The sequence below is a fragment of the Papilio xuthus genome, unplaced genomic scaffold, assembly GCF_000836235.2.
Source record: "Papilio xuthus unplaced genomic scaffold, Pxut_1.1 DF826938.1, whole genome shotgun sequence".
NCBI classification, from domain to species: Eukaryota; Metazoa; Arthropoda; class Insecta; order Lepidoptera; family Papilionidae; genus Papilio; species Papilio xuthus.
This window is the reverse complement of record NW_013531711.1, coordinates 5003014-5017964: the sequence shown is the minus strand read 5'-3', so window position 1 is coordinate 5017964 and position 14951 is coordinate 5003014. Positions and strand designations below refer to the sequence as shown.

The 14951-nt window shown below is 32.8% G+C and overlaps 2 protein-coding genes and 1 non-coding gene across 3 annotated transcripts; 2 read left to right on the top strand and 1 right to left on the bottom strand.

Annotated features, from left to right (window-relative positions):
- Positions 1-2420: 2420 nt before the first annotated feature.
- Positions 2421-3840, bottom strand: CPG9 (cuticular protein glycine-rich 9). Its single transcript, NM_001312338.1, is given in 2 exon segments — positions 2421-3446; positions 3818-3840. Coding segments are annotated over 2 exon segments (555 nt in total). The 5' UTR covers positions 3830-3840; the 3' UTR covers positions 2421-2903.
- Positions 3841-7441: 3601 nt separating this feature from the next.
- Positions 7442-7513, top strand: TRNAD-GUC (transfer RNA aspartic acid (anticodon GUC)). The gene has a single exon. It is a non-coding gene; the product is annotated as a tRNA-Asp (tRNA).
- A 618-nt stretch (positions 7514-8131) lies between these two features.
- On the top strand, positions 8132-14948 carry LOC106121818 (protein regulator of cytokinesis 1). The gene is made up of 14 exons (XM_013317644.1): positions 8132-8333; positions 8592-8791; positions 8954-9074; positions 9265-9494; positions 9826-9974; positions 10213-10380; positions 10587-10759; positions 10921-11068; positions 11467-11595; positions 11801-11937; positions 12218-12322; positions 12429-12567; positions 12900-13025; positions 13469-14948. Exons 1-14 carry the CDS (start codon positions 8299-8301, stop codon positions 13856-13858), a joined length of 2250 nt encoding a protein of 749 aa, XP_013173098.1. The 5' UTR covers positions 8132-8298; the 3' UTR covers positions 13859-14948.
- The last annotated feature ends 3 nt before the right edge of the window (positions 14949-14951 follow it).

Below are 14951 nucleotides of genomic sequence, written 5' to 3'. Positions count from 1 at the left end.
TAAAATTTTGAATGAATTTGATTTCAATACAATCAGGAAGTGATGGCACATTCCAAAAACGTATTAGTCTCAGTTATATAAGTTCTGTCATAAAATACGCCTATCAGTACATTAGAAGTATTGTAACAGTTAATTAAGTAAATCCAAATTTTCCGCGTCCACGAACATCATTTTATATTCAGCGCCCTACAAATTTGCATTAAGTATGAATAATTAAAACAAAATCCATTGGGTCAGATAGTTATAGCGTCTTGAATTCGAAGATTTATAGTTGTAGAAAAGATTTACCGTTGCCAGTTTCGCTCAGGTGATTTAATTTTTATTATCAAAGTTTTATTGTTAGTTTTATAAAAATAGGTAAAAAAAAGACTTTGTTTAGGTATATAACCCTATTTAAGATACAAGTACGGGTATGTACGAATGTAACAATATGTTATATAAGTATAAAGAATAATCTTACTAAAATTATAAATGCGAATGTTTAGATGGCCATCCATCTAAACATTCGCATTTATAATGGATGTTTCTTTGAAGGTGTCTCCGGAACGGATCTCACTGATATTTGGCATATATATAACAGAATATTGTATATAGAGCCATTGTATTATAATTGCTAGTAACAAATTAAATTTGTTTTGCCTACGGCATTTCGTGAAAGTGGTTACACGTCTTTAACACTGTTTTTCATTCCGATCGTATCTATTCGATAATACTTCATCGGATGCGATAAGCAAAATAACTATCGACACAAATTTCGTTATACACCAGTAAAGTTGAATTAAAATCATTATCATTTTTTTGCTTTGAAAATAAATTATTTAAATGACCAGGCTACATTTTTTTTTTCATTTTTTGGCAAGAGATTTTTCATACAAACTAGCTGTTGCCCGCGACTCCGTCCGCGCGGGATTAAAAATAGATGTTGGCCGATTCTCAGACCTACTCAATATGCTCACAAAATTTCGTGACAATCGGTCAAGCCGTTTCGGTGGAGTATGGGAACGAAAATTGTGACACGAGAATTTTATATATAAAAGATTAAGCACATAAATAGTCAGATCATCATATGAATACAAAGTACGTTAGATCGTTAATGTTTTTGTGATGTTTCTGCATCTAATGTAAGAAATCAACTGTGTCTAGATTTCACTCACTTTCGACGATTACTATGTAGGTGAATACACTGAATAAAATGCTTATAAATTAAAGTGCTTACTTGTTATTTAACACATTTTACATTTAGATTCATTGCAAGTCAGAGTCAAATATTTAAATGAATAACATAAAAAACTTTGCTACCAACCTAAAACGAAAAGTGAAAAATACCGTTTCGTTTCAAGCTTTTACAATATTCTTTGAATTTATCATATCCAATTATTATTAAGAAATCAAAAGCTTAGTTAAGTTCACAGTAAAAAGCCTTCAAATGCAATCGTGACTTAGCCTGATTGCAGCACACTTAGGAACAATCATGTCGACGTTTGCCAATACTGAAATAACTACTAAAACGAAACGAAGTAATGTACTGAAGTTTCGTTAACTCAATTGATTTAATTCTTATTTTTATTTTAAATAAAGTTATATTTAAATTAACTATCGTCCCTGACTCAATCCGAGTGGAATTGTTAAAAAAAACTTAATTTGTAGCGTATGTATTCTTTCAGACTATGTTCTAAATCGGTACCAAATTTTATCAAGATCCGTTCAGCAGTTCCAGAGACACCTACAAACAAACATCCATCCATGTATCCGCATTTATAATGTTAGTAAAATATTATAAGTGTAACCGTAACTTTCTTCGTTGCAACTTTGCTACGATTTATGAATTTAATTAATTCATTATCAAGTTATTAAATCTTGTAACAGCAATCAATCTGTTTCAGTCATTAAACTCAAAAAAAAAACAGTTTATTTATCGACAGACAGAGTGCATTTGATAATTGGCAGGTACGCAACACTCTTGCAATTATTCGATCGAATTCTTAAATTATGTAAGTACATACACCTCAGTTGCCAAGCTAAACGAACCGCGTACATAATTACTGTTGGCATAACATAATTTAATGTAATCTGAATAATAATTGTTTTGTTTATTTCAAAATGTTCAGTTGACCAATACATATAATGGTAAGTATGTAAAATAAAAAGCTCGTTTGATTCTTTCGTTTCAAATTCTAACTTCCGTGATTGTTGAATGATAATCGTCTGGACTTGATAATTTCCATCGTAGTTGCATGTTAATGGTGCTATTTGTTTAAAGTAGGTTAGATCGTCTTTATTGCTTTTAATTATTAAGTCCGTCGTTACAATATCATGCAAAAATAATTCAATTTTATTTAAAACTTGGAAGTTAAACATCAGATATTTACTCATGTATACTTACTATAGGCAGTAATTTATGTATATAATTAAATCAATAGTTTTCAATTCAACATTTTATTAATATCACAATTAAACTGGAACGCAGCAATACACTCTAAGTCACAATAAAGAAAAATCAAATAATCATTCGAACAATAAAAGTAACAATCAAACAGACACAGTCATACAGTACAATAATCGACAGAATTTTCTACGAAACACCAAGAATAACTAATGCCATTCATAATTTAATTTTCTCATACAAATCCACATTCAAAAAATTTAACAAAATTTAATTTAATTTCAGCAATTCCTTAAAAATGCTCTCAACGATTCACTGATTACATCTATCTCAGGTACGTAGCGTTCAAAATACGAAGCCTTAACAACCACAAAAGCTTAAAGCAATCGAAATATCAGTTCGTCAACTAGATCTTATCTTAATACAACGGATACAGGCAAGACGTTAACCTAAAATAATTTTAGATAGTGGAGACAGACTCCACGGATATGCCCGTTGAAATATTTTAAAATAAATGTGATTAGTTGTAGCCTTCGTATTTGTAACCTTCAGAGCTCTCTCCTGACACACCTTGGCTGTGTTCAGGGTAGTAATGTCCTTCAGACTGGGGCTGCTGGAGCTCAGCGTAAGCCTTCAAGCCTTCGGATCCTTCGTATCCACCCAATGATTCGTATCCTCCGTGCTCGAGGCCTTGTTCATAGCCACCGTGGCCGAGGCTGGCAGCGAGATGTTCTGTGTCGAGTCTGTGGTCCTCAAGCACCAGACCGCCACCGTGGTTGTGCTGTGCCTCAGGGTGAATCTGTTTCAAATTTTGCTCGCTAGTTCCCTTCTCAAGAGGATGCTTCAGAAGATGACTGTGCTCTTTCTTCACATACACGGGCACCGGGTGGAAGTGTTCAAACTTAATAGACTGGTGCGACTTTGCATGTTCATGCTGTATCTGATGGGAATGCCCTGACTCTCCGATCAAACCCTGATGATCGTACTTCTCCTCGACTTGAGGATACTGCTCATGGATGAAACCAGGGTAGGCTGCGACCACAGCAAAGAAACCTAAGAAAATCTGAAAATAGAAATGATAAATTTATTGCAACTTGCAATACATGTCTCGAATAGATTATAATAATTGCCGGAAGTTTTCCAGACAGTTAATTTAATAGTCGGCATGTTTAACGAAAGATATTGTAAAGACATTATCTGGAAACTTGTTTCGCAAAGTATAGCATGAGGAAACTCCCATCTGAATATTGTGTAACTAAATAAACTTCCTACAGCGAGTCGTATTCGATAAATCAGGAAGAGTTAAGAAGATATGGTTATTTAGATAATTAGTAATTTAGTTAACACATTTTCGATTAATCAAATCGGACCGATCAAAATTTGCACTATTAGTTTCTGGCGCACGATCACAACAAGCACAGAGTATTTACGCACATGATATTTCATTGTGGTACTTTCGCTCGGCTCACTCCACGAGAGGGTTGCAGGTAATGCCGGCGTTTGCAATTTGCATTGCTTTTATACTCGTTTTCACTTAGTCTGCGGCCGTGTGTGAGTGCTCTGCTTGCAAGTTACGTCTTACCAATTGCTACATTGACGATGACAGTTCGTTCGTGCTTTGCTTTGAACAATAGATAGAAATTTGTCGAGGCAGAAAGATATATGGAAAAAGTTACCGATAGAAGACATAAGTGTGTTTTATTCATATGATATTATGCACTGAAACGGTGACAATTTTAATTGTTCCGTAAGCGGCGCTGCTGCGGTGCATTGATCTCGATTTGCATGCAATAGCGGCTGTTACGCCTCCGTCCCATTTTACGAATGTGGTATATTTTCTCACTAACTTTTTATAATGAATTTATGACAGCGAGTAAAACCTAAGTGGTTGCGATACTGAGTTGTTTGTAGTCTGGTTTTTTGATTCGATTTCCAATCAATTCTTTACGATGTTTTTCAAATATTAAGTATCTATAGGTTCTGTAGGTAGGTTGTGAGTACAGTAGCGACTCAATCTTTTCCATTATTTCATATATATTTTGAAGTTTTCTCATTAAGATTTGGGCCCGTCAATCCTACTACTAAATGCCTACTCCATGTTTCATTACTCACTCACTTAAATATGAACATCGTATCAAAAATTCAAAGAAATATTCTATTCTTATTGTTTGTAAACAGCCTAAGTCTAACTTCTATACTATGAAATTAATGCTTATCAAAATATTTGATGTGGACTTTAGAAAGATTGAAAAAAAACAGACAACGAACATTAAGCAAAATGAGCTCAATTGGATATTTTACATATTTTTGTTTCTAATGCTCTTTTTACTTGAAGATGGGGAAAGTTTAAGTATTGCGGAAACATTTACGCCGAATAAATCTACGATTTGATGAGTCAGTTAACAGATATTACAGCTTCGTATATTATATGATGTAAATACTGGTTCCTGTTTAACACAAAACTAAAAAAATTTCAAAGTTTTAGTTACCATCAATACACGTAATTACTAAAAATGAAATCCTATCTCATACTTTGAAGACGAGAACTCCAGAAATAAAGGAGTTGTCCATCCTTGTGGACAAATCATAATCATAGTGTTTAAAAAAAATCCAATGTTTCGTTCTTTCTATTGTATAGTTCTAACGATACTAGGAAATATACACCTAATAATATTTTTATTATTTGACAGCTAATTGTAATTTTTATTATATATTTAAGTAGAATTAGTGTTGAAATTGTTTACAAATAGTTACGTGGGAACATACGCTGTGAGCTAACAACAGTGCAGTAATGATCGGCTGTGATGGCATAATGAACCCACTAACAACTAGCAAAATCCTAACATGTCGGTAATAACTTCCTTTACTTGCAATACATTATATCAAGAATTCATTCAAATACAACGTAAATTACCTGATTAAGCTTTAACCTAAGAAAAATTACTTATAGATTTTATATAAACACTAGCTGTCGTCTGCAACTACGTCCGTGTGGTATTAAAAACAACTTAATTAGTATCCTATGTTTTCTTCCAGACAATGCTCTACATCCATGTAAAATTTTCTCGTTCTGGAAATACTTTCTACCTAACATTCATCTATCCATCCATCGATCCATCTAAAATTTCGCATTTATAATATTAGTAAGATGCTAAGTTATCATATGATGAATTTTATAAGTAGAGAGACATAAACCGAGCGGCGGCGTTTGGGTAAAGTTAAGTATTTCACAAAAACGATAACTATCTACATAATTAAAAAAAACAAGACTCTTCTGTATGACAATTTGGGTAATACGAATCTAATAACATAGTAGATAAATGTAGTTTGCGCAAACGTAGTATATGTAGACCTCTCGAAACTCACGCTCGAAACTAAATTTGCATTGCTGGAAATGACATGATGTCATTCCGGCATCATGAAGAAGTTCCATTAAATGCACTTTATATTAGTGTAAAAATGTAATCATTGCAATTATAAAAATTTTACTTAAGCAATTTAAGTAATACAGTATGTAATTAAACTCAAAGTGGGTAGTCGCGTAACAACTTTGATCAAACTCTATTAATTGTGTCTCTTACTTACATAACGCCTGAATGGTACTATTTGAATTAAAGTAACAGGCAACTATGAAGTAATTCTAAGGACAGGCGAGCGACATGCAATAAATCACTAGAAAATTCTAATTAAATAACAATCACATCTAGTCTACATTAAAAGAAAGATTGTTATAACCACAATCATTACACAATAAAAATATAAGGCGAATGTTGCCCTGAAAATTAAAAAAAATATGGATAAATAAATATAATCCAATTTGTTGTTACTCGTCATGTCATAATTCAGAGAAATTCTCGTGGAAATTGGAACGACAGACATAAATCACACTTACAATAATGATACGTAAGAACGATCTCGAAGTTAGAGTTCACTTACATAACTGTGTTTCCACTATCTAAATACTTGTATACAAACAAATTGTCATCTCTTTTGTTCTGATTAAAAAAGCAGAGTCAACACTATGATTTAACATTAACACAAGTAGTAGTGGGATTTCAAAGTAATTCAGTTTAATTAAATAACACTACATCACTGGGTTGTCGATAATAGTTTAGTAGTACAGCTGACCCAGTAAGGAGGTATGAAAAATAAATTTAAGGTCACGGGATCGAATTTGAAGTTTTATTATTGCCTTCTAAACGCAGAAACAATGTCATTCAACCATCACCCATTACAAACTAAAAAAAAATATTATTTCGTTGATACTATGAAATTATTATTTTTCTGTTATAATTTTGATTTATATAAATTATTTAAGAATATTAATTAATTCAATATCTAAGTGAAAGGTAAAAATTAAAGCCGCCGGAATCTCCGCCATGTTTCTCTGCTCCACTTACTCGCTTCTCATGCCGATCGCGTATCTCGCATTGGGACATTCGATGTTGTTACAATCTGTATAAATTCATCGTACATCCGGATACAGTTAGAAACACTTTCATGTTTTCTACAAATATTCGAATTAAGGATTTAGATCACATCATAAGGTGTGATGGGTAGCTCAATTAAACAAAAGATTTTTAGAAACACTATTACACTACCAAAGATAAATAAACTAGCATTTTATGATAGGCAGGTCATTATTATATTATTTCATAAGATATTAATTATATCTTATGATGACAGTAATTAATAACAACATAGAACGGCTCCTGATAAATAAGTAATAGCAAATTCCCTTACATCAAAATATGCAATTTTATTTTAATAAAAAATGAAAGATACAGTATATTATGTATAAGATATGACTACCTCAAAAAGGATTTGTTAATTTTGTCTTTTTACCGTCTAGTTTGCTGATGAATCATATTAATAATTCTTATCAGTAAAATTTACGTCATAGTATTGTACTAAGCTGTTTAGTTCATGCTTATTAGTTTTAAATTATTATAAATTTCAATATTATTATAAAGGTTAACTACAATATTTAGTAATTTTTTTTAAATGTTATGACGTAAAAAACTGCTCAAAAAATACCTTTTCATCATTTAGAATAAGTCTTCGGTAGTATAGTGGTCAGTATCCCCGCCTGTCACGCGGGAGACCGGGGTTCGATTCCCCGCCGGAGAGACTTTTTGTTGAAAAAAAATGATTATTAGACCAAATTTTTTCGCGGAAATAATAATAATATGACGTCACTGTGATGGTAAGCATTAGTTACTAATCTTAGAATTACTTATCCCAGTAATTTCGATGCGGCTTCCTTGTCTCCATTAGGCATTAATCGCTTCGTAAGTTCCCAAAGCAGGTCCCTTTGGTCATCAATGTTTTATGATCTGCGGTGGTTAGCTATTTATTTTGTGGTCAATCGCGTGACAGTTTCGTCGTGGGTAAATCTAGAGCAAATTATGGTCGCCTGGGCGTGGTTCCTTGTAATTCTAAAATTGTAAACCCCTTTTTATTTATTTGTACCTATAAGCTGTTAGCAGGATAAAATAGTCTTTGTCTAAAACTATTTTAAATTACTTTTTTTTTTAAATCAACTTATCAATAGAAGTTAAAAACAGTTGTTTGAAAAAAATAGGTTTCTTTTTTAAGAAAGATTTATGATTTCTTGTTAAAACTTTGCACTCGTGTGGATGTATGCTTCAATTGTCTTTGCTTGGTCCCACTTTTGAAAGATCACGTTGACCAATCAAAACACAGTATGGCGCTCAGTTTGTATTTTTTTCCGTTAACATTTGAACACTTATCGGTTGTAAAGTTTATAGTTGTTGTGACCGTTTGACGCAGGTAATTGACGAAAGTATTTGTAAAGAAGATTAATTTATTAATTTAGTTATTTTACGTTATAATTTATCTTTAAAGTAAGGTAATTTGTGTGCTTAAATCTGTTAAACGTTGGTGAAGTGAAGATGGTTGCCATAACTGAAGATGTTCGGAATCTCTTGTAAGTGTTTTCAAAATGCTCGTTATAATTTAAATGAAACGATGTTTTACATGCCGTACATTAAATACCCTTGTAAGGTTATTTAAGTCATATTCTCCTGTTCCAAAAGTATTGTTATTTAAAACTGACAAAAGTTGAAGTCCAGGGTGCGGCTTAGTATTGATAAGCAACAAAAGTCCTTTATTTAGTTTTAATAATATACTCTCGTAGCTAGTAAAGCCTATAAATAAAGAATATAATCATAAAATAACATTGCAGCAATGAGGTTCTCCAAGAAATATCACAAAATATATACCATATGATGGAAGAGTTGTGGACCAATTGGTCACATTTAGGAGTTGATAATGCAATTAAAATTAGCAATATCACTAAACTAGTACAAATTGAAAAGGATCTTCATCGTGAAGTTATATTGGAGACTCAGCAAAAATTCAAAACGATGCAGAGTCAAATTGATAGTAAGTACAGAAAATCTATCTATATATTATAAAAGTTTGTGTCATATTCTTAAAAAGTATTTTTGAATAAATTATGTGTACAATTCACACCACTAATTATTTCTATCTATACCACATCTACACTATTGTTTTAATGAAATGGATATATTTACAATTTTACAGAACTCAAAGAAGAAACTGAGGAACTCAGTAGATGTCTTTCCGTAGACATAACAATAATGGATTTTAAAGAGGATATGTTGTTATTTGATTATAAGAAAGAACTTGAAAATCAAATTGCAGGGTAAGTTATTAAGTCTTTGGATGTAGCTTAAAAAAAAGCTTAAATAGCAACTAGCTCATTTGTGTTTTTAATATGCTAAGTGTTAAGGTAAAAACCTTTAAAGTCCTCGTACTGATTTTGGCACAGTATTTCATAAAGTAATTTCCATTTTAAAAATTTAAGTAAAATGGTATGAATTAAAACAATCCAGGTATAGGGAACAAGTACTTCAACGGCGAATGAAAATGGAGAGATTGCTTGAGTGGCAGAAGGATATTGGAGAGAAGCTCGGAACTACCATCTACGAACTTCAAGATGTGCCATTACCGTCTGAAGAGGAATTGGATAAATTAAAAAATCACCTAGAGGTGCTACAGGCGGAACGAGATAAAAGGGTAGAAATATTCTTGAATACCCAAGTGGAAATAAAGGACATTATGGGTAAGTTTACTTGAGGATTATTATTTCAATATTTTGTTTGTGTGTCTCAAAGTCAGCTGAATTTTCCTCAACATCTCTTTACATCCCGCTATACCAAAGTTTTGTGCTCCGCAAAGAGCCCATCCTATATGTAACATTTGATAGTTATAACCATTGTTTCAGCTTATAATATTGGTATACTTGAGTAAGTCCTAAATTAATTTAGGAAACCACTTTGTAACAAAATACTATAATAATTTTTTTGTATTGTCGCTACTTCATAATAAGGTAAAAAAAAATGTGTTAAAATACATTTAAAGGTTCAAATTACATTTTATACTTTATTTTTCAGAAAAGTTACATATAAAACCACAAAATAAATTTGAACAGTTAGTGGTATCATCATTGTCAGTGGACTTTAAGGTGACAGACCTTAACATGGACAGACTGGCCAAGTTGCAACAGGATCTACAGGATAAATATCAACAGACAAATAATCGAGTAAGTATTCATTGAAAGAAAAACAATATAACAGACACCAATTACTCAGAGAAAATATTTCCATTGGTCTTAGCGCATCTTATCCACATTCTAATATTATTTGTATGGCTTCTCATTGGTCCTTTAATGGGCTGTTTGTATGTTAGTTTGTACTATAATATAACTACTATATTACAAATAAAGTACAGAGTAAACCGAGGCATCACGATGTGCATTCAAACAAATATTATTTATCTAGGTGTTAGAGTTACGGGAACGTTTAGCAAAACTTTGGGATTGTCTTGAAGAGGATCATATATACAGAGAGAATTTCTTACAAGCACACATTGGTTGCAACCCTGATACTGAGAATGCTTTAAAGGAGGAGATTAGGAGGTGCGATCAAATCAAAAGGCAGAAAATACAGGTAAAAATACATTTTGTTTTCTGTGCTTTTTTTGCTCCAGATTGTTTTTATCAATGAGGAAAAACATTAGTTCTTTGTCGCCTTCTTAAGGTTATTGATTAATTATGTTACTTGGTCATATAAGAAGTAGAAACCACTTAAAAATATTATTTTAAACTCTTAAATTAATTTTCATAATGAAAAAAACAAATTTCTTTTTTTTTTAGGTATTTGTGGCAAATGTAAGAACAAAGATAAAGCTGATGTGGGACAATCTAATGTACTCCCAGAAGGAACGCGAGGAATTCGTCCATTACTACCAGGACACATTCACTGAAGATGTTCTTACTTTACATGAGTTGTATTTGGAAAAACTCACCAAACACTATAATGAACAAAGGTAAGTTCTTTACAAATTTTATTTGTTTTTAAAAACATTGGGAAATATACAAAATTTCTAATTATCTGAATAAAAAGTAGCTTTAACAGTGTTGAAACTAGTTACTTATGACAACTTTAGCTGATAACCAAAAGTATATTAAAAAATATATTTTTAACCAGGGAAATCTTCGACCTGGTGGCGACGCGCAAGAACCTGTGGTGCAAGATGACGGAGCTGGAGGCGCGCGCCACGGAGCCCGGCCGATACCACAACCGCGGCGGACAGCTGCTCAAAGAGGAGAAGGAGAGGAAAGCTATCGCCAGCAATGTAAGCACTTTCATGCTGTCTATTTACCCCCTTTATATTATTATCTTTACTTATTAATAAAATAAGGGTGCTGCATGTAATATCGAAAAAATCATATCATAGTGCACGAAGCACATGAAATATTTGTGTTGATGAAAAGGTAAATTAATTATTAAAATTTTTGCCTCTCCGTCTGTATGTCTGTCCCCAAGGCTGCGTTTGTTCCGGATAATCTCCGGAACGACTGGACCGATTTTGATGGGACTTTGACGAGAAGGTAGCTCAGGCACGGCGGCATATTATATGCTACTTTTTAAAATTGTGCGCAGACGAAGTCCCGGGCGACCACTATTTTTCATTTATATTTGTTCAATTTGTCATGGTTATATAATAGTATAAGGGTTTGTAATTGTTTTCAGCTTCCTAAGATAGAGGCTCAAATACGGGAGTTGGTTACGGCATATCAAGAGAGAACTGGCAATACTTTCACAGTGGACGGCAAACCATTGCTTCAGCTGATGTTGGACGATTGGGAAGACAGGAAAGCAGTGAGTATTCTTTGTGAAAGCTATACAATAGGTCTGCAATCTCTACTAATATTATTTAATGTTAGACTGTTTAGTAAAATGGGCTATTAAGTTGTTTAATGCCACTACGATTTTCATGCACAATATTGAACAAGCTCGCTTTAGAGATGTATGTATGAAAGTAGTATATGATTTGAGCAGTATATGAAGTATAATTGTTTTGCAGGAACGTCACAACAAGCTGTCTGCGCGCAAGCAGGCGCTGACGCCGTCCACACCCATGTTCCGCTCCATGGCCACCTCGCCGCTCGGGAAACGTAACCGCACCGCTGCCGGACTCGCCTCCACTGCTGAAAAGAACAGGTCGGTTATATCAACTCATGTCAATATTAAAGCTAGCTGTCGCCCGCGGCTCCGCGTGGTAATAAAAATAAATAATTAGTAGCCTATGTTTTCTTCCAGGCTATGTTCTATATCTATGCCAAATTTCAGCAAGCCGTTTTCGAGATAGACAATATGTGGGCGAAGGGCATTAACCAAAAAACATATTTTGCATTGCACTTAATTGTAATATTTATTAAGAATGATATATTTGTCGACATTGTGGATTTAAAAATGTATATGTGTATTTTCTAATTTGCAGGTTGCCTGTAAAGCGTCAGTTGGTGACCGGCAGTGCTAACAAAGCGGTCTCGAACGCGCACAATATGTCTGCTCTTAAGAGAACTGCTATGTCCACCATTAAAAGGTAACTTATGGACTTTTTAATATCATTGCAACGATAAAAAATAGCAGTGAAAGTAGCTTTAGTAAATATATTTTATTATTTCAATTTATAAAATAATTTGTTACAGGCGTATAAGTGGCCGCTTGGTTGCCAAAGCAGGCGGAGATGCGAAGGCCAATCAAGTGAAGAGAATGCTCGATTACGGCGTTGATTCCAAAACACCTAAAATCGCTGTCAACAGTAATATACTAAAACACAAGCGAACGGTAATTATATACATAGTTGTAAATAATTTTGTCACAGCAGTACTAAAGACCTATGTGATCTGATGATATAGGGATATTTTCAGTGTAATCGACATTACACTTTCTTCCATGCCTTTATATCAAAACCCATCCCTTTTATATTCAAAAGTTGTTTAACATTAATATTAATATCACAAATGTTTATTATGACTATCCATAAGTTTCTGACACTAAAACCGCTGTATAAAAATATTTTCATCCCTGTCATTATCTTTGACAGTACAGAGATAACAATAGGGATTTTGGTCTCAGAAATCCACAATAAAAAATGAATTTTCTGCCATTGCTTCCAGTCCCATGGCCGCCGCAGCAATGGAGGCCGTTCAAACATCAGCTCGCAGGAGGAAGACAACACTCTGAATAAATTTAAGAACCCTCTCTCTGAAACTACACTTCTCACTACGTATACAGACTTCAAGGTAAGTTTTAGCACGACAAAGTGCTCATAATGCCAAAAGTGCGATACAGCGACACTTTTTAGCGGTTGACTGCGCAGTGCCTTATCTAGAAATGTCTTCTGCGTAGTGTCTTGTACGATGTTTTGAGCAGCCAAGATGTTTGAAAATTTTAACTCTAGTTTTAAAATATTTTTTGAAACTTCGAGTATATATTTACTGCAATTTTAAGCGATTTAATTATTACACAGGCGACCAGTTCATCTTGTAGAAAAGAAAAAACATTTCAAAGCGTACCTTAAATCTTAAAATTCTTCAAAAAACTAATACGAACATATTTAAAGAAAAAACTACAAGGTATTAAAATGTTGTCAAATCTTATATATTTAACTGTTATATTATTGTGTAAACGATTTCTCAATGCTTCCAGCATACGTAGTAATCAATATTTAATGTTTTTTTTCCAGGAATGTATTGATGAGAATAAAATCAGTCGTAGTTCGATGGCGGTCAGAGATCAAGAGGCGGCACCCAACGTACGTATCGAAGTATTTGACACCCCAAAAAGAACACCGCGAAGAATTGTGCAAACTCCTAAGATGGAGAAAGAGAACATTTACCATCACAATAAAGTTCCCAACATAATGTGCACACCGCAACGACTAACCAGATCAAAATCCATCTCCAAGTTGAACAACGATGGCTTTGCAACTCCACAGCCATTGAGTGCGAAGAAAGATTATTTGAGACAAAATCCTGTCACACCTCTGTCAATGAAAAACACACCTAATAATGTGAGGAGATCAAAGTCACAAACGCATATGGCCAGAGCAAAAGACTTACCTCCGTTACTGTAATGGCTGGACCATATTTAGGTGTTTGACTATGTGATATTTAAACACTCAGATATAAAGGAACAGGATATTGTGACAAGTTACTGATAAATATTATAAAATAGTAACTCTCTTACTAATGTCCATTGAAGTTTCTACTTTCTACGATTTTATTTCTACAGTTTGTGGTAATTTTTTTTTGTCGACTGTACGTGAATACTTTACTTGATATAGCAAAAAGAAAATTATGTTGATGTTAACGAGAAGTAATTTACGTTTTTTGGTAAAAAAATCAGCAATTATTTATCCTCTATCATGTTTCATATTAAAAGGTTTCCTCATCGTGAGAAAACTCATAACATAGAAGTTTCTTTACAATGAAGATTTAAGATTTATCGCTAATTTGAGATTATTTCGTTTTTACTATGATAATAAAATAATTGTACATAATTGCAAAAATGTTGGACTAATTTCGTCCAATTAAGATGTCGTTTTTGATATTTGTTTTAAAAAATTGTGGCGTTCAGCAAAATTAAACTCTTTCCTTACGATTTTCATACTAATTTATAAATACTTTGTTGTGTTTTTTTTTAAATCTGTTCTTTTAATATTAATGCACATGTTATTTTTAAAATCTGTAGTTATGAAGGTCTGAAGTGGATGATTTAGACGGCAATCTGTCTGAAAGTAAATTTTATCAAAATTGTGAAAATAAACCTTCATTAATTAAGTTTGGTTTAACAAAGTAAAAGTTAAAAAAAAAATAGTTTAGCTGTATGTAGACGTTCATAAAATCCGTTTATAATTTTATTATAACTTCTAACCCACCATTTTTAGTTTATCATGTATCAATAATTAGTATTTTAGTTTTCCCATAAGTATGTTGACTTTTATATTTTGACACATTTTTAGTTTAGTTTCATTGCATTACTAACTTTAGTTGTAGTTTTGTAAATATTGTATTATTTAGGCAGCTTGTTTGTGTGCACTAGTACTTAATATTCGATCAGTATTTCAATGATACGTTTTCGATAAACAACGCAAACTTTTGTGCCGTTGTGGATATTTATAATAAAGTATATATAAATATCCAAACGGGATATTTTTCTAATAAACT

Coding starts and splice junctions, on each gene's coding strand:
- LOC106121818 (XM_013317644.1), top strand. CDS start 8,299: ATGGTTGCCATAACTGAAGATGTTCGGAATCTCTT. Junction 10,381..10,586: donor TCAAAAGGCAGAAAATACAG/GTAAAAATACAT, acceptor TTTTTTTTTTAG/GTATTTGTGGCAAATGTAAG. Junction 12,568..12,899: donor TACTAAAACACAAGCGAACG/GTAATTATATAC, acceptor CATTGCTTCCAG/TCCCATGGCCGCCGCAGCAA.